The following is an 18,614-nucleotide window of genomic DNA, read 5'->3' as shown; positions in this document are numbered from 1 at the left end:
GACAATACTGACCCTAGGGCTTATCTTAGAAGACAAATTAAGGAAAGGCAAACCTACGTTTCTAGCATTTGTAGACTTAGAGAAAGCTTTTGACAATGTTGACTGGAATATTCTATTTCAAATTCTGAAGGTGGCAGGAGACAGGATGGGTCAAATACATGGAGCAAGAAGCTATTTACAATTTGTACAGAAACCAGATGGCATTTATAAGAGTCAAGGGGTATGAAAGGGAAGCAGTGGTTGGGAAGGGAGTGAGACAGGGTTGTAGCCTATCACCGATGTTATTCAATCTATACATTGAGCAAGCAGTAAAGGAAACAAAAGAAATATTTTGGAGTAGGAATTAAAATCCATGGCGAAGAAATAATAACATTGAGGTTTGCCGATGACATTGTAATTCTGTCTGAGACAGTAAAGGACCTGGAAGAGCAGTTAACAGAATGGACAATGTCGTGAAAGTAGGATATAAGAAGAACATCAACAAAAGCAAAATAAGGATAATGGAAAGTAGTTGAATTGAATCAGCTGAAGGTGAGGGAATTAGATTAGAAAATGAGACAATTAATGTAGTAGATGAATTTTGCTATTTGGGGAGCAAAATAACTACTGATGATGGTCGAAGTAGGGGTGATATAAAATGTAGACTGGCAATGTTAAGGAAAGCGTTTCTGAAGAAGAGAAATTTGTTAACATCAAGTATAGATTTGAGGGAAGTCTTTTTCCTCAGACTATTTGTATGGTGTGTAGCCGTGTATGGATGTGAAATGTGGACAGTAAGTAGTTTGGACAAGAAGAGAATAGAAGCCTTCGAAATGCGGTACTACAAAAGAATGTTGAAAATTAGATAGGTAGATCATGTAACTAATGAGGAGGTACTGAATAAAATTGGGGAGAAGAGGAATTTGTGACACAACTTGTCTAGAAGAAGGGAGCGGTTGATAGGACATGTTGTGAGGCAGGCGAGGGTAAAAATCGTAGTGGGAGAACAAGAGATGAATACACTAAGCAGATTCAGAAGGATTTATGGTGCAGTAGTTACTTGGAAATGAAGAAGTTTGCACAGGATAGATTAGCATGGGATTTGCACCAGTCAGATTACAGGAAGACATCGAAGCAATTCAGAGGTGGGCTGCTAGATTTGTTACTGGTAGGTTTGGATAACACACAAGTGTTACGGAGATGATTCGGAAGCTCAAATAGGAATCCCGAGAGGAAAGACAAACTTTTTTTCAAGGAACACTCTTGAGAAGATTTAGTGAACTGTCATTTAAAGCTGACTGCAGAACAATTCTATTGCAGTAACGTACATTTCACGTAAGAACCACAGAGATAAGATACGAGAAATTAGGGCTCATATGGAGGCATGTAGACAGTTATTTTTCTCTCGCTCTATTTGTGAGTGGAACAGAAAAGGAATTGACTAGTTGTGGTACAGAGTACCCTCCTTCACACACCTGGGCATGCGGAGTATGGATGTAACTGTAGATGTAGAGCTACAGTTATCAGCTGTTGCACCGTACTCTTGCCGCAATATGGGTGTGCACACTTCTTGTAATTTCAGTGTAAACAGTGATGCAGTGTGACTAAAATAATCTTACCTTTATTTACGACAGGTGCTCAAAATGATGTCCCTCCATGGAAAGAGCAACCTGACACCTGCTGAACACATTACCAAAAAATTGAAAATGTTTTGCTACTGAAATTTTTTGAACTGACTAGCCAAGCCCCGTCTTCTAACTCATCGAATCTATGGGGATTGTTTTCATGAGCTTATCTTCTGACATTCCATAAAGATAAAAATCACATGCATTCAAAATCTGTACACTCAGTTGCACAGTATAGGAGGCATGTACACAGTGTTCTTGTGCGAGGACTGTTCCTAGCAGCATATGGGGCAGGGGAGGAGCGCGCAGCCATCTTGTAGCAGATGCGGGGGGCAACAGCCGGTAAATCTGCTGTATGAGCCGCAGACTTTCGCAGGCATCATACGTGAAATACTCCATGGTTCCATGAATCTTACTACATATGATTCAGGTCACAAACACAACAATACCCTCTTTATTGTAATCCAGTGAAATTTCATAATTATCTGATTGCTCTGTGGGGGAGTTGAGACCAAAATGTCAGAGGAACAATGGCTGTGCCACAAACACTGTTTGGGTAGATGACCGCAGACAGGTTTTAATATATTTTTTTGTGGAATCTAAATTTTAAAACCTCTCTCACACCGGCCTGATTTAGCTTCACTGATCAGGATAGTAAAAACATGCGTATGTTACGGGAATTTTCATTCACAAAGCAGGCTTATCACATTCACACAGTTCAATACTGTTCTATCCTGATTAAATTGAGCTTAACTTAAATTCCATAAGGCAGTGAAGCCATTTCGAAGTCTCGGTGCGATGAAAATTGTCAGTCGATTTCCTGAAAACATTTGTAATAATTATTAACTTTCGGTGATCACATGGGGAAGACCGGAGATCTGCTGGTAAGACCGTGTTAGCCTATTTATTTGAAGTAACTGGATGTCTTGAGCATACAAAACGGCAGGTTCGTCCAGTGTAAATCAGATGTTCCCCACTGATCCCATGCAACACAGTGTAGTAAGCAGACACTGTCAATAATCATCAGTTAAATAATACGCGAACACACTTACTTTAGTTTAGTTCATGTATTAAATTCCTTCTCATACAGAATCTCATCAAGATGGCGACTAGCTCAACAATACATACATATACATCCTCCTTCTTTCACGACTAATCGGCAAGAAGTCCTTCCTTCTTTTTCCAAGAGAAAACATAGATAGCAGAGAAGCTATTCCATGGAGTAAATGGACACTCCAAGGAATAATTGGGCTTGAAACTACTTTGCATTGATAATCGGTAAGATAAGAAGAGATATTTCGAGATATGTACTGAGTTATATGATTTATAAAATTTCTGAAAATATCGCGGAGAGACCGCCGCAAGAGACATTACATCCCCCCTCGCAGCGAGCAAAGTTGATATGTATCCACTTTGCGAGCTAACTATTGGCTTAGCTAACTCGTTAGAATTTGTGGAACATACGTTCCTATAAATTTAAGAAGTTAGTAAGATTTTTTTGATTACAAGAATTGAAAGAGATTTGGTATCTTCGTTATCTAGACACCTAGTTGTTGCTTTCACGTGTACTGGGGCATACCCACATCCCACGTACACAACCAGGGAAGATGGACTTATATAGTTGTTAATCAGGTCTACCTATTCAGGAACTGGCCTTCACAGGGAAACCCCGGAAAACCTGGAGGCTTAGACCCCAACGAGGTATCACAGATGATAGGAAAGACAGAATAATTTAGAAATTTGAGAGATATTCTAGAATTCATAGAAAAGATAAAATTGCCTCATAGCAAAAAAAAAAAAAAATAAAAATAAAAATAAAATAAAATAAAATAAAAAATAAAAAAATCTTTACACATGCAAATTTTTACAATCTTCTGAAAATTTTCTTCATTGATGTCTTGCTGAACTGCGGTGAAACTGATCGAACAGGAACATGGGACACGGCACGGAGGACAGGCATCGCATTGGCGTACTGGACAGGAGACGTAACGGATTTGAGAGACCAGAAGGAACCTCAGGAACAGGTAATCAGGATTGTGGCATGAAACAATTGAAATTCATCTAAGGAATGGTCAACTATTAAAGATTCCTGGAAGAGAAGGGTTAGTCGAATTTCTCCAGATTCATTTTGAACTCAAATATGGACCTGATCCATCCAATCTTCCATCTGAGGAATGGGAAAATCCATTCGTCTTATACTTTCCACACCTAGGTGTCTTAATCGATACTGTAGTTGTACAATATCACAACTCCAGATCGGAAAACAATTTTGAAAACATGGATAATTTCATCCATCTTCTTGAATAAGCCGAAAGGTTCTAATCCTGGTTTCAATTATTTATTTATTTTTGTTTTCGTTGGCTTTTCCAGGTGGAAGTAGATCTGAATCTTTCCTAATTTGGTTTCAAGTACGAATGTGGATAGCATGTCAGAATGTTAAAAACTTTATTATTTGAGACAATTTCCAAAAAAAAACATTATATCTTACTCATACATGATTGAAATGAAATTTTGCTGAAAGAGAACGTTTAATTAAGTCTTGCTGCATGACCTCTCCAGCTGAAATTAATATTTGTTATTATTGACTGACGATCAAATTTTTCTCTTTTATACTCCGATTGCCGTATTTTCTCATGAACATATGTGAATGCAATATAACAATAAACAAATCCAAATGGAAAATGACACATTATTATAAATTCAATGAAGAACTTTCTTATTAACTCTAATTTTATAAACACACACTAAGCTAGTTAATTAAATTCTCTTGAATAGAATTTAGCTCGCGCCAAAAAAAACCAGCGAGTCTTTATATCTGTGGACAGTAGCAATCGATTCTAATTTCCTAACGCGGTTCATTTGTTCTCCTGTGAACTGTCAGTTTACAACTGTCAGTTTACAAACACTAACTTCACACACAAGCACCGTATTCGATCATATAGTTTCAGTAAACTTATTCTCACTGGAGATTAACACTCCCTGAATGTATATTATTTCACACGCACAAGCTTCTTTGGTGATCATCGTGTAGACAGATAATCCGTAAGTCTTCACAGCAGCAATAGCTACAGTTCCACTTACTTTTCTAAATATTCCTATACTATCACAGAAGCAATCACTCACTGTTCATTAAACTATCACAGATGCTTGGCATGCTGTCATTTAACCTATCACAGTAGCTGAGGCATACTGTCCTTCGCACTTCAATTTTTTTTTCCCCCAACACCCAAATACTTCATACAGACTTTTCATTTAATTTGAAACACTTTCCTTAAAAGTACCTCTTTAGGTCTACATGGGGAAATAATCCTTTTATTCTTCCAGAATCCGGATATGCTAATAAATACGCACCAGGATTTGGTATATCAACTATTATATATGGACCTGTATAAATTAGATTCCATTTTCTGATGGTCTTCTTCAACCTTGATGACTTGATGTGTCTTCTTAAAAGTATTTTTTGTCCGATATTGAAAGTCTGAATCCGTTTGATGTTTCTATCATGGATTTCCTTTCGCTGTCTTGCTTTCTCCGTAATATTAATGAGAGCATTGCGAATTTTTTCTTCCCATGACATTTTGGTGTCCTCGAGTTTAGGCAAGTTATCTACCCAAAAGTTTCTTTCGTTATCTCTGAACATCATTTCATTCGGGGTAAAGTTTGTAGAACTATGAGGTAAATTATTATAAATCTGCTCAAACTCGGTCAAATAGTTTATCCAGGTAGTTTGTTTATCATAACAGTATGTTCTCATGAATCTGTTTAGTTCTCGAAAAACCCGTTCAATTAAATTCCGTTGTGGATGATAGCAAGATGTAAATATCTGTTTTATTCCTAGTTGTGATACTAATTTTATCCATAAATATCCAGTAAATATCTTCGCATTGTCAGAGATTATAGATTTTGGAATCCCTGCATGAGGAATGTAGTCATTTACAAACTTTACTGCGGCAGCTCTTGCAGTTGCTGATTTTATAGGATATAGTTTAACATATTTTATAAACACATCACAGAATCCAATAATGTACTTAACACCACCTCTGGCTCTAGGATGTGGTCCACAAATATCACATGATATAAGTGATGTTGGTGCTTCAGGTATTATTGAGTGAAGCGCAATTTTATTTCCCTTGTTGTCCGGCTTAGCCTTTTGACAGAGAACACATTTCTGTATGACTTTGTGCAGTTTTCGCCTTATATTTGGGAAGTAACAATAATATCTAATCTTATTAGCACACTTTACAACACCAATATGACCCCAGGTCAAATGTGTAAACCAAATTAATTGTTCTTCATATTCTTCGGGTATGTAGACACACCACTTTGGATTCTCAGCCTTCCCAGATTTAAAAAATAAAATATTATTCACAAGCCGGTAGTATTCCAAATTGACCATTGGATTTTGTTGATTGAATTGTCGTATTATAGCATTCCATCATCGATCCTTCTTCTGAAGCTGAGCCATTGTCTTACATAAATGAATATAATATAACTTGTAATTATTTTCTTGAAGAAGAAGCACTGGAAATTCTCTCTTATTATTTACATCCAGTTCAGGTGTTATTCCTTCTGGAGATCTTGACAACGCGTCAGCTATAATATTTCTTTTCCGGCTACATGAATAATTTGAAACTGATATTCTTGCAGCGCCAGCGTCCACCTTGACAAGCGAGGATGCAGTAACTTACAAGTTTGTAAAAAGGCTAGTGATTGGTGGTCACAATAAACGGCTATCCTTGAGCCATATACATAATAATTAAACCCTTTCAAAGACCAAATAACTGCTAAAGCTTCCAATTCCGTAGTGGTATATGCTCTTTCACAGGTGGATAAAACTCTGCTAGCAAATGCAATTGGACAAAAGCTTTTTACACCATTGATGTACCTAATTTGAAACAAACAAGATCCTAATCCCACATCTGATGAATCAGTGGCTAAACAGAATCTGACATTCATATCAGGGTGGTATAATAACGGAGCATTTATCAGTTGATCCTTAATTTCACAAAAAGCCTTTTCACAATCATTAGACCATTACCATGGTACATCTTTCCTCAGGAGCCGGTTTAGTGCTTCAGAGTTCATTGCTTGAGTTTTAATAAATCGAAAAAAAAATGAAGCCAAGCCTATAAAGCCTTTCAGTTGTCTTCTGTTTCTTGGAGTTGGAAAATTTTTTATTGCACTAATCTTCGCTTCTGTTGGAAGAATGCCTTTTGCATTAATCATATGTCCTAAGAATTTAATTCTCTGTAGAGAAAATTGGGATTTTTTTAGATTTGCAGTTATACCAGTTTGTTTGAACACAGCAAAAATCCTCATAATAAGTTGTACATGTTCCTCCCAAGTTTTAGAGGCAATTAATATATCGTCCACAAAAATTGTTATTCGACTACGTAGTTCTGGTCCTAGGGCATAGTCCAACGCAGAAATAAAAACTCCAGAGCTGATATTGAGACCAAACGGAACGACCTTGAACTGATAGCTTCTCCCTCCATATATAAAAGCAGTATATTTTCTTGAGTCTTTGTCTAACTGGACTTGCCAGAACGAACTTCTCAAATCAATACTGGTAAAATAGGATACATCTTGAAATTTCTGTATTAACTCATCGATGTTCTCCGGATGTGTGCGCACAGGTACTATAATTTTGTTAATTTCCCTTGCATCTAATACCAATCGAACTTTTCCTCCTGGCTTTGGTACAACAAGCAACGGAGAACAATATGGGCTGTTCGACGGTTCAATAAGATTCCAGTTTAACATGTTTTGTATCTCTTCCTGAACTTGTTGTTTTAATCGCCAGGGAATGGGATAGTGTGTGCGGCAAAATGTCTTAAGGGGCCTAATCTGTAATGTACAAACGTACAAACATATCCTCTAATAATTCCGGACTTTTCATCGAAAACTGACTCATATTCTGTTAATATATTGAATAATTGTTCCCTCTGACTATCCGTTAGGCAATCTGACTCAGCAATCTTCTGTTCGACTGTTTGTCTGAAATCCTCTACTTGAATTGACTTGATCGGTAGTCGGTACCTATTATTATTTTCAGCACAAATCAACTGCACAGCAGCACCACGGAAATATCGCTCATACACTGCCTCCTTTCTCAGTAAGATTAGTGTAACAAATTGATCTTCGATTTTAAAATGCACCTTTCCTTCTACCAAGTCCAACTTGCAATTGCAGGCTTGCAAAGTTCCAATGCCAAGAATACAATCTACTAACAACTTTTCCACTACAAGGAATGTGCATTGTTTAGCTACATATCCCAATTTTATCTCTATAAGCGTTTGTATCTTGACGTTCCGGGATTTTGCTCCCACTGCACCTATAACTCGGCAATTTTGTACTGGTAGGACACGGATTTTCTTAATTTTACTAATTCTGCGAAACAAAGTTCCGGATACTGCGTCTGTAGATGAAGCTGTGTCCAATACAACATTGGTTAAAATTCCTCCCACTTCTGTGATGATTTCAGACACAGGAACCCTTTTATCTTTGACTACACAGGCCTCTAAGTCTCTCGTCAATTCATCTGTCATTAATTCGCCTTCATTATATCTCAACATTGCCACGGAATTAATTTCGTTTAAAACAGGTTTGCCCCTTTTGTATTCCCCGGCCAACTTTACGGAGCATAAAGCGGCCCTCTTCAGTTTAAATGTCGATTATTATTTCCACTTGAATCATCTACTACTTCTGTTATGACTGGTTGTGTTATTTGCTTCAAATCTAGGGTCAGAATTTCTGTACGCATTATTATTATTTGAAAACTGCTGGTTCTGATAATCTCTTGCATTTCCAAACATTGGGTTGTATCTGCGACCTGTTCGATTGTCTCTGAATCTGCCCCTCGCAGCACTGTTATTGAAATTTCCATTTCGGTTGCAATTGTTTCCGTTGAATCTCTGACTATTCCTAGTATAATAATTATTAAACCCGTTTCCCTTCCGGTTTGCATTTGGCGCCTCAATCGCTCTCCTCTGCATAACAGGTTGTCTTGGCCAATGTTCATCTTCCTCGATCATATCTATAGTGGCAAGCGTAGTCATGAAAGAGTCAAGGTCATGCTCATTAATATACAGCATTTTATTTCTGATGCTGGCCGGAAGTCGAGATTTTAATATGCCAGTCACGTCTTGTAGAGGCATAGGCTTATCCCAATGCCACAATTTGTTTATATATTTCTCAAAGTATTTCTTTAAAGACCCATGTGAAAAGGAAAAAGGTTCCGGGTATAATACCTCCTGCCTTAAATGTTCTTGTACTCCTTCGGACCAGTATTTGGATAAAAATGCTCGTTCAAAATCTTCATATGTGTCCCAAGTTGATATCATATCAGATGCCCATATAGCTCCTGACCACTGAATATAACCGGTCACGAAACTAACCTTTTGCCACTCTCTCCAATTCTTTGGCAGTACTCCCCTAAAACTTCTTATAAACACTACGGGATGAACATTTTGCTTGTCTGGGTTGTAGATCTGGAATTGACGTTGTTTCAGCATTTTCTCCTCAGTATTGCTTTTACAATTACAGTCGTTATGACTACCCTCATAGTGTTGTGATTGATGTTGATTGCAAAAACGAACGTGTGCATTAATGTCCCTGTCTGTACTTGATCGGTTAAATAATGTAGCTTCATTGATAGATCTTGTTATGGGTTCATTTCCTTGCGTGGAACACAAATCTTCTCGAGATAAATTTAAAGATCTCTCAATGTTTTCTTTCCATTGTTTAAGTTCTTCGCCTAGTTGTTCTCTGGCTTCTCGAAAACCTTTACTGAATAAATTTTCTCCAGAACTCTCGGTCATAGATTGTATAGCTGCTCTGACCGTATGTTCAATATTGTCTGATGAAATGCTTTGCCTTTCCAAACTTAACTGCGAGAATTTTCCCGCGAGAATGTTTACCTTATTATCAACCTCGTCTTGTCTCGCCTTTATGTTATTTATGGATTTATCCAAATTTTGGATGTCCTTCGGGATCTTGTCTTGTGATTGTCTCAAATCCTGCATATCTGCTGACATCTCATTTACTTGTTGCTTTAATTCATCTTGGACTTCAACTAATACCGGAATTACCACCATAGAACATTGCATCTGTTCTTGTGCTTGAACTATCTGTGGGATTGACTCGACCTGCTCTTTAATAGTATCAAGCTTAGTAGCAACATACTCAGTTAGCTCTAGGCGTAACTTCTTCGCATTTTCATTACACTGCTGAGTGACTTGCTCAATTTGAGCAGCTAATTCTGTCTTTTCATTCTGAATTTTCAATTCTTCCGCAGTTTTATTTAATTTATCATCAAGTTTCTGAAAACTCTCTACTAATTTATTATTTAATTCCGCTTGATTAGCATCTAATTGCTCCTGGACTTTCACTTGATTGGCTGCTAATTGTTCATTCATTTCCCTTTTTGTCTCTATTTGCGCTTTAGTTAAGTCTGTTACATTTTTGTTTAACAGGGTTAACTGCTGCATGATTACAGTCAGTGGGTTTATTTCGTCCTGCTCAGATGACATCGAAACACTTAAGCTTTGTTGTGGGGCCTGACTAATGCTGCCGCTAGGCACTACTTCAGTTAAGCTAGCGTCTAATGTTTCACTAACCTCAGAAACATCTGAGGGCTGTTGTGATTCGCTCTGCTGTTGCATTGCCATTTTATAAGCCGCCCTAGTAAGAACCATTAATACACAGAACAACAAATATATAAAGTCACTCGCATCTGAGTTAATAATGTCACTGACCTAAACTTTGCATAATACTCACTTATAATAAACACTTCCTATCTAAAGTTCAACCCAATCAATCTGATTCAAACCGATAGACATTTAAATAGTTATTCTAAATTTCTATCTACAAAAATTTAGTTGTATATTGTGTGGCCTGAACGACGTTCTCGTAGGTTGTGGCGAAATTGTGACTTCTGGAACAGGCCTGGTCTTCTTTTCTCTCGTGCACATGCAACATAAAATTCACACAATATTTAAGTAATGCTCAAAAATGTGTCCTGTCACAGTGAAGCCAAATTTAATTTTTTTTTTTTTTTTTTTTTTTTGTGGAATCTAAATTTTAAAACCTCTCTCACACCGGCCTGATTTAGCTTCACTGATCAGGATAGTAAAAACATGCGTATGTTAAGGGAATTTTCATTCACAAAGCAGGCTTATTACATTCACACAGTTCAATACTGTTCTATCCTGATTAAATTGAGCTTAACTTAAATTCCATAAGGCAGTGAAGCCATTTCGAAGTCTCGGTGCGACGAAAATTGTCAGTCGATCTCCTGAAAACATTTGTAATAATTATTAGCTTTCAGTGATCACATGGGGAAGACCGGAGATCTGCTGGTAAGACCGTGTTAGCCTATTTATTTGAAGTAACTGGATGTCTTGAGCATACAAAACGGCAGGTTCGTCCAGTGTAAATCAGATGTTCCCCACTGATCCCATGCAACACAGTGTAGTAAGCAGACACTGTCAATAATCATCAGTTAAATAATACGCGAACACACTTACTTTAGTTTAGTTCATGTATTAAATTCCTTCTCATACAGAATCTCATCAAGATGGCGACTAGCTCAACAATACATACATATACATCCTCCTTCTTTCACGACTAATCGGCAAGAAGTCCTTCCTTCTTTTTCCAAGAGAAAACATAGATAGCAGAGAAGCTATTCCATGGAGTAAATGGACGCTCCAAGGAATGATTGGGCTTGAAACTACTTTGCATTGATAATCGGTAAGATAAGAAGAGATATTTCGAGATATGTACTGAGTTATATAATTTATAAAATTTCTGAAAATATCGCGGAGAGACCGCTACAAGAGACATTACAAGGTGTTACATTTAGGAAAGTGGGATGTCATCCATATCAAAATGGCTCATTGGGAAGGGCATGGCCCCTAATATACATCTAGTGTCTTATGCCCACAGTTGGACTTACGTTAGCTGCCATTTGCCACAACTTTCAGTCTAGCACACAGACAGGATGCCAACATTAGCTGAGCATTTATTGTGCAGCTACAGCGCATCCGTCATTCACCCATGCCATCTTCAGTTATATTGTTAACTCAGTTTTCACCATTTTGACACACAGATTGTGTTTTACCGATGGATATCACATAGTGTAGGCAGTGATGTAGCCCATTTTGTCCAGTTTTATTTTCAAATGTATTGCATGCCCACAATGGTAATTAAATGCCACAACTTTCACTATTTGGTTTATGATAATGCCAATCAACTATTCAAATGCAGTGGGTTGTAAACGTACTGTGTAAACTCATAGGTGTCACCTATCATTCCACAGTTCTTTGATCATCTAACTGGAGCATACTAATTACAGTTTCTGTAATTCAAACCCCTAACATGGCTTAAACATTTGTCACTACTGTACTGCTGAAGAATGTGGATTCAACCTTGTGGGACTTTGCCACACTTGGCAGTGCTCTGCTAATCATCACCTTGCTACATATCCTGTCAAACTGATAGTAAGGAGAAGCCCCTGGTCCCACAGATTGCTGAGTCTTGCAACAATTAGTCATGATTATCATTGACAGCTCATTACCGAGGATTGCCAGTCTGTTGTCATATGCCACACTGCCCTTGCAATGACACGTGTAACATTACTGTATATGGATGACGTAGATCATGTTGATCATGTGTTTCAGAGGACATATTGGTGAAGGGAATGTTGTGTGCAATGTTTCTTATCTGCAGTTCATAATATTCTCCTCTCAGGTCAGCCCAGATCTATCACATAGGGGGACCGATGATCTAGCTGTTCAGTCCCTTCCCCCAAATCAACCAACCAACACTTAGGGCACAGTATGAATGGCCTTTTGCAAGGAAAAGTGAAAAAAGCAATCTTTGGAAAAAAGTGTGTGACCTTGTCAACAAGAGTATCTTTGAACACCATATCCCTGCCAAATAAGCCTTTGTGAAGCCTAATTTCAATTGGCAGAGTCTGATACCACAGTACCTCTCCTTATTCATTGCATTTCTTTATGTTGTAATGTATGTGATATTCACATTTGTGATTGTTTCATGAGTTAGTTGTATCTCCAGTATTGCATAAATTTCTGCTGTTTTCTAGTGTGTAAACCCACATATCTCATTGTATTATTTTGGTATAATTTATCAATTGCAGATTTCATAAAATTATATTGAAAAGAGTGAATGGACTACTTTGTATAATCATGGATATTTGGTTTATTAGTTTCCTGTCTGCTTCTAGGAACAGAACCAAATATATTTAAGGAAAAGATGTTTTGATTTCAAATTACATCTTTTCCTAGTCTATAATAACAATATGTATGTTTGTTTCTCAAAAATATATGCACTGTCTTTCATTTGTATTTTATCCATCTGGGAAAACTAATCTGACTTCTTTTTCAGAGTCTACTGAGCTTGATGAAACCCTGGGTCCAATTCCACCCAAAGATAGCAAAATTTTTGAAGGGATGATTTTTTTGCTGACATCAGTAGATTTTGAGCCCAACAAAAGCTACGAAAAGGTGCATGAAATCTGTTCGGATTCAGAAGGTACTACTTTACTAATACTACCAATACCATTATTATTATGTTTATTATTATTATTATTTTTTATTATTTATGAATTCTCCCAATAACGGAAGACATTAAGCAAATGACATTAAGCAAATGACAATCAACTTTTTTTCTGGTTCTTCTTGTTGCTCCAATAGATCTTCATTCTTTTTGAGAAGGCTTGCTTTCGCTCTTCTGACCACTTCGGTCTGTACTGTTTTTGTTTTGGTTGCTCTGGTAAAACTTTCCACTTCTCTACTTTGTGCTTAAAAGTATCTCTGTCTGAAATATCGGTTGCTGTTATATCCGCGTTGGTGAGGTCTTTTCTAACTTCGATCATCCAAGGTGTTGAAGCTTTAAGTGAGGTTACGTAATTTATTAGCTTTCTGGTCAAACGGTTTTCTGGTAATCTGCTAAGATGACCAAAGAATTTCAGTCGCCTTTTCTTAAAATCAATTTCTATGTTTGAAAACTTTTCTGTTGTTTTGATTGTTTGCAGTCTGTAGCCATCTTTAGTCTGTCTCGCTCCTAAAATTTTCCTAATGATTTTTCTCTCTTCTTTTTTGATGTCTTCGAGTTCTCGCTTTCTGTTCAGTACTAGTGTTTCACTTGCATAGAGGACTGTTGGTTTTATGACGGTATTGTAATGCCGAATTTTAGTTTGTCTTGACAAGGATTTCTTGTTGTAGAGGTTGTGGACTAACCAGAATGCTTTTTTGACTTTTTGTAAACGATTTTGCTGTGATACTATTTCTTGGCCTGTTGGTTCAATGTATTCTCCGAGGTACTTAAAATACGGGATTCTATTGATTTTGCCATATTTTGTTTTTAAGCTTGCAATTTCTACTTTTGAACATAGGAATTCAGTTTTTTCAAATGAGATTTGTAGCCCAACTTTCTCAGCACATTCTTTGAGTGTGTCAATCTGTTTAATGGCGGTCTGCTCATCCTCCGCTAGTATTGCTAGATCATCTGCAAAAGCGAGGTATGGAATGTAAAGATTGTTTTTGGAAAAGCCAAGTGAAATTGGTTTCCAACACTCATTTTTCCGTAGTTGTTTCTCCCATTCCTCCATAACTTTGTCAAGAACGATGTTGAACAAAAGAGGAGAGAGTCCATCGCCTTGTCTCACACCTGTCTGAATGCCGAAGGGCTCCGAAATTTCTCCCATGAATTTTATTTTAGACTTCGTGTCAGTTAGTGTTTGTTTTATTAGTTCTCGTGTCTTGTAATCTAATCCCCTTTCTTCTAAAATTTGAAATAATGAGGGTCTATCTATTGAATCGTATGCTTTCTTAAAGTCTACAAATGTGCATACTAATGGCTTTTGTCTGAGAGCTCGCATTTTGACTATGGTTTTGAGGTTAAAAATTTGTTCTGGGCATGACCTGTTTGTTCTAAATCCTGCTTGGTATTCAGATAATTTTGATTCTAGTTGTTCTTGTGTTCTCTTCAGGAGACAGGCTGACAAAATTTTATAGGTGACTGGTAAAAGCGAGATCCCTCTATAGTTGTTCACATCTGATTTGTCACCCTTTTTGTGTAGTGGGTGAATTAGTGCGATCTTCCAGTCATCTGGGATTTTTTCGGTTTGCCAAATATTTTGGATAATGTGTGTGATTTCTCTGAGTGAATTTGGACCTAAATTTTTCAGGAGTTCAGCTACAATTCCATCTTCACCTGATGCTTTGTTATTTTTAAGCTTCTGGATATGTGAATAAATTTCTTCTTTTGTTGGTGGTGCTGAGTTTTCTGATACGGTTTCTGGTTGTATTTTCGGAAACCTCTCCTTAGGTTCTGGACAGTTTAAAAGCTTTGAAAAATATTTCGCTAGTTCTTCACAATTTTCCTTATTTGTTAAGGCCAGTTTACCATTTGATTTTCGGAAGCAGAGGTTCTGTGGACAGTACCCTTTAATGTGGTTTGCAAAGGTTTTATAGAAATCGTGTGTGTTGTAATTTTTAAAGTTGTCTTCTATCGATTTTAGTTGGTCATTTACATATTTCCGTTTGTTTTGCCGTAAAATCTTGGATGCTTGTTTGCGGACTTCAAGGAATTTCTTGTGGGTTTCTTCTGATTTGTTGCAATTGTAATTTTGAAACGCTTTTTTTCTCTCTTCTAGAGCGTCTTCACATTCCTGGTTCCACCATGGGTGTTTTGGTTTTTTACGTAGTGGGATTAGTTCTTTCGCTGTTTTGAGGATTTTAGTTCGAAATTTTGGCCACTCTTCTGCAGGTTGGTCTTCCCATTTTTCTGTGATCCTCGAATCTTTAATTCTGTGTAGGTCGAACTTCGGGATCACGGGTGTTCTCCTGTTACATTTCCTTTTAGGTGTGAATTTAATTTTAATTCTAGTTAAGTAATGGTCTGAATCAACATTTGCGCCTCTGCGCACTTGTACATCATGAATTTCTTTTTGGTACTCATATGATATTGCAATGTGGTCAATCTGGAATTCTCCTAGATGATGGATGGGTGATCGCCATGTTTTTTGTTTTTTGGGTTTTTTTCGTAATGAGGTTGACATAATTTTGAGATTGTTTTGTTGGCATAACTCCACAAATCGTACACCATTTTTATTTGTAAATTTGTGTGCGGGGTAGTCCCCTACTGTCTTCTTATATTTGCGGTCCTTGCCAATTTGTGCATTGAAGTCACCAAGCAAAATTTTCACATCCTCTGTTGGAATTTTTGACATCTCTGTTTCGAGTTCTTCCCAAAATCTTTCCGTTTTTTCGGGCTCTTTTTTGTTGTCCCCATTTGTTGGTGCATGTACATTGATGAAAGTGTAGTTTTTGTTTGCATGTTTAATTCTCATTGTCATAAGACGATTGTTGATGGGTTTTACATCCTTTACTGAATCTAGAACTTTTTTGTCCACAATAAAGGCCATGCCAAATAGTGCTGCTCCTTTACAAATTGTCTTGTTCGTTCCACTTTTGAAAATTCTGTAATTATTATAGTCTACTGTTTCTGAGTCCCTGAAGCGTGTTTCTTGTACGGCGAGGATTTGGATTTTCTGTTTAGTTAATTCTGTCGTGAGGTTGTGCAATTTTCCTGTTTGAATGAGCGTCTGAATGTTAAAGGTGCCAATGTAAGTATGTGTTTTCTGCGGTAGTTTACCAGAGCACTCCGACTTGCTCTCTCGTATAAGTCCAAGCTCCCCAGAATCCGAATGCTTGGTTGCCACTTTGCAGTGGGTGGATTGTCCACCTGGGGTAATTTTGTCTTTACTTGTACGAGTCATGTTTGCTTGTTATTTATTTTCTAGCTTTCGCTAGTGGTTTAGAACCAGGGATTGTAAGTTCCTGGAGCATGTTTGCAGCCGCACCTCCTGGTGGACAGACGCTGACCATACTGCCGCTTGTTCCAAGTCAGACGCAGCACGGGTTTTGGTTGTCATTTGGTCCGCGGGTGGTATTTTATTTCCCACCTACCCGGCATATCTGCCGAGCATTCCCCTATCCGCCACCTGGGGACGCGCCCGATGGGGGTTGGCAATCCCCTCACGGGTTATTATGTTTATTATTATTATTATCATCATCTCATGAGACATATTTAGTTATTATGTTTATTATTATTATTATCATCATCTCATGAGACATATTTAGTACACAGTGAATAAAGACCACCTGACATCTGACTGTGTATACCCAGTTCAAGTTTCAGCTCTTTATTATTAGACTCAACTGTGAAAAATTGATTTATCAGGATGTAGGGCTGTTGATATAATTATCTGCACTGCAAAAAAGGTATAAAGCGCCAATAACAAATAATAATAAAAGTTTTAATAAAATAAAGAGGTACTGAGAGAGGGGGGGAGTGGAGGGGGGGGGGGGGAGAGAAGGGCGGTGGGGGATGAAAAGGTTCCACCTCAAGCAGGAATATGTCAAGAAAGGTTATGAATTGATGATGAGGTGAAGTACTTCATTAGCATGCAGCTACCAGACCACCTTCAGCACACCAGTTGTATTGCATGTAGCCCGATATGCAGGAATCTTGATATTGTGTTGATATTTTCCTACTGTCTGTGACTTTATAACACAACACTACCAATTCAGAAACAATTGAATGAAATGTGTACTCGAGTACTGTAAATCAGTGAATAATCCAGAAAAGAGTGGCATTTACAAAATTTAGTTCACCTGTATTGTAAAATATAACTGTGATGTTCTAACGCAAAATTTAAAATATTACAGAATAGTAGGCACAGTAAGTTCATGATTTTTATCTCATCTGAATGGCAGAAAACAATGTGTATCAGTTCCATGTCAGTCATTTAAATGTTAGACACTCAGAATTTAAAGCAGTTGGACTCTGTGTACCACAGGATTTAATTTTGTTTCTGACATGCATGAATGATCTTCCATTTGCAGTTTCATAAGATACAGTTTTTTTATTTGTACTTTTTGGAGATGATACAAGTATATGAACAAAAATAGTACCAGTCTCCTTATTGAAAATACAGCTAATTAAATATTTGAGAACATCAGTAGATGCTTCAAGACTCAAGGATTATCCTTGAATCTTGGCAAGACTCAACGCCTACACTTCAGTACTTGTCACAGAACTGTGTTCAAATTTTTTAGTAAGGAAATAGCTGGTAACTTGTATTTACGAGTATAAAACTGTATGTCCGGGATTTACAAATTACAAAGGGGAATACATGGATCGATAAAAATAAACAGTAAAATTTGCTTGCAAATAAAGTCACAAAGGACATGCATCATCCCCTGTAGAATAAGACTGTGGCAAATTCATAATGCTTTTAATATTAAGACTAATGAATTAAAATCCACTTACAAAAGCATTCTACAATATTTGACTTAGACTCAGAAGGTATAAAAACTATTTCAATAACTCTGGAAATGTAAAGTGAAGTAAAATAGCATAAAAATGGACTGTAAATGTTGTGAGTATAGAAACATGAAATTAGCATTTAGCAACCCCCCCCCCCCCCATATCTGATATCTTGTTCAGTAATTATGAAAACTAAAGAGTAAAGAATACAGCAGACGACAGAAAGAAACAGCCATTCCAAAATTCAAGCGACCAACATATGTTTGTCGTTTTCCTAACAAACATTTCTGTGTTCAGTGCAAGGTTGCTATATTTAAATCTGGATAGGGAATGAATTGAATAAAAGCATAGCAAAAGTTTGTAAGCATCAAATTAAAAAATTCTACAGTATTACACCTTCACACGCAACAAAGCAAGAATGCTATTTGAAATCGTCTAGTAACGTTTTGTAGGCAGCAGATGAGTTTTTTTTTGTACTATGTATCTTAACTTTGATCTTTATCTTTTTTTCTTGCCTTGCTTTTATTTGTGCATTATTGTATCCAGGTATAAATAAAACATCCTTGGTTTAGTGTTCACTTTTCAGTGGCTTAAAATGTCACATAGATGCATCTTATTTTATCTACTCCATGGTAACCCATTAGTGTGTAA

General features: G+C 37.2%; 1 protein-coding gene across 3 annotated transcripts in view; it reads left to right on the top strand.

Annotated features, from left to right (window-relative positions):
* The window catches only part of LOC126259193 (TP53-binding protein 1-like), a 359,964-nt gene that overhangs the window by 295,147 nt on the left and 46,203 nt on the right, over positions 1-18,614 (top strand). For all 3 annotated transcript variants that reach the window (XM_049955782.1, XM_049955783.1, XM_049955781.1), the window contains one exon: positions 13,014-13,160. In XM_049955782.1, coding sequence (XP_049811739.1) covers positions 13,014-13,160 — 147 coding nt within the window. The remainder of the gene's footprint in view (positions 1-13,013; positions 13,161-18,614) is intronic.

The sequence above is a fragment of the Schistocerca nitens genome, chromosome 5 (genome assembly GCF_023898315.1).
Source record: "Schistocerca nitens isolate TAMUIC-IGC-003100 chromosome 5, iqSchNite1.1, whole genome shotgun sequence".
Taxonomy (NCBI): Eukaryota; Metazoa; Arthropoda; class Insecta; order Orthoptera; family Acrididae; genus Schistocerca; species Schistocerca nitens.
The sequence above is the reverse complement of the archived record's forward strand: the minus strand, read 5'-3'. Positions and strand labels throughout refer to the sequence as shown.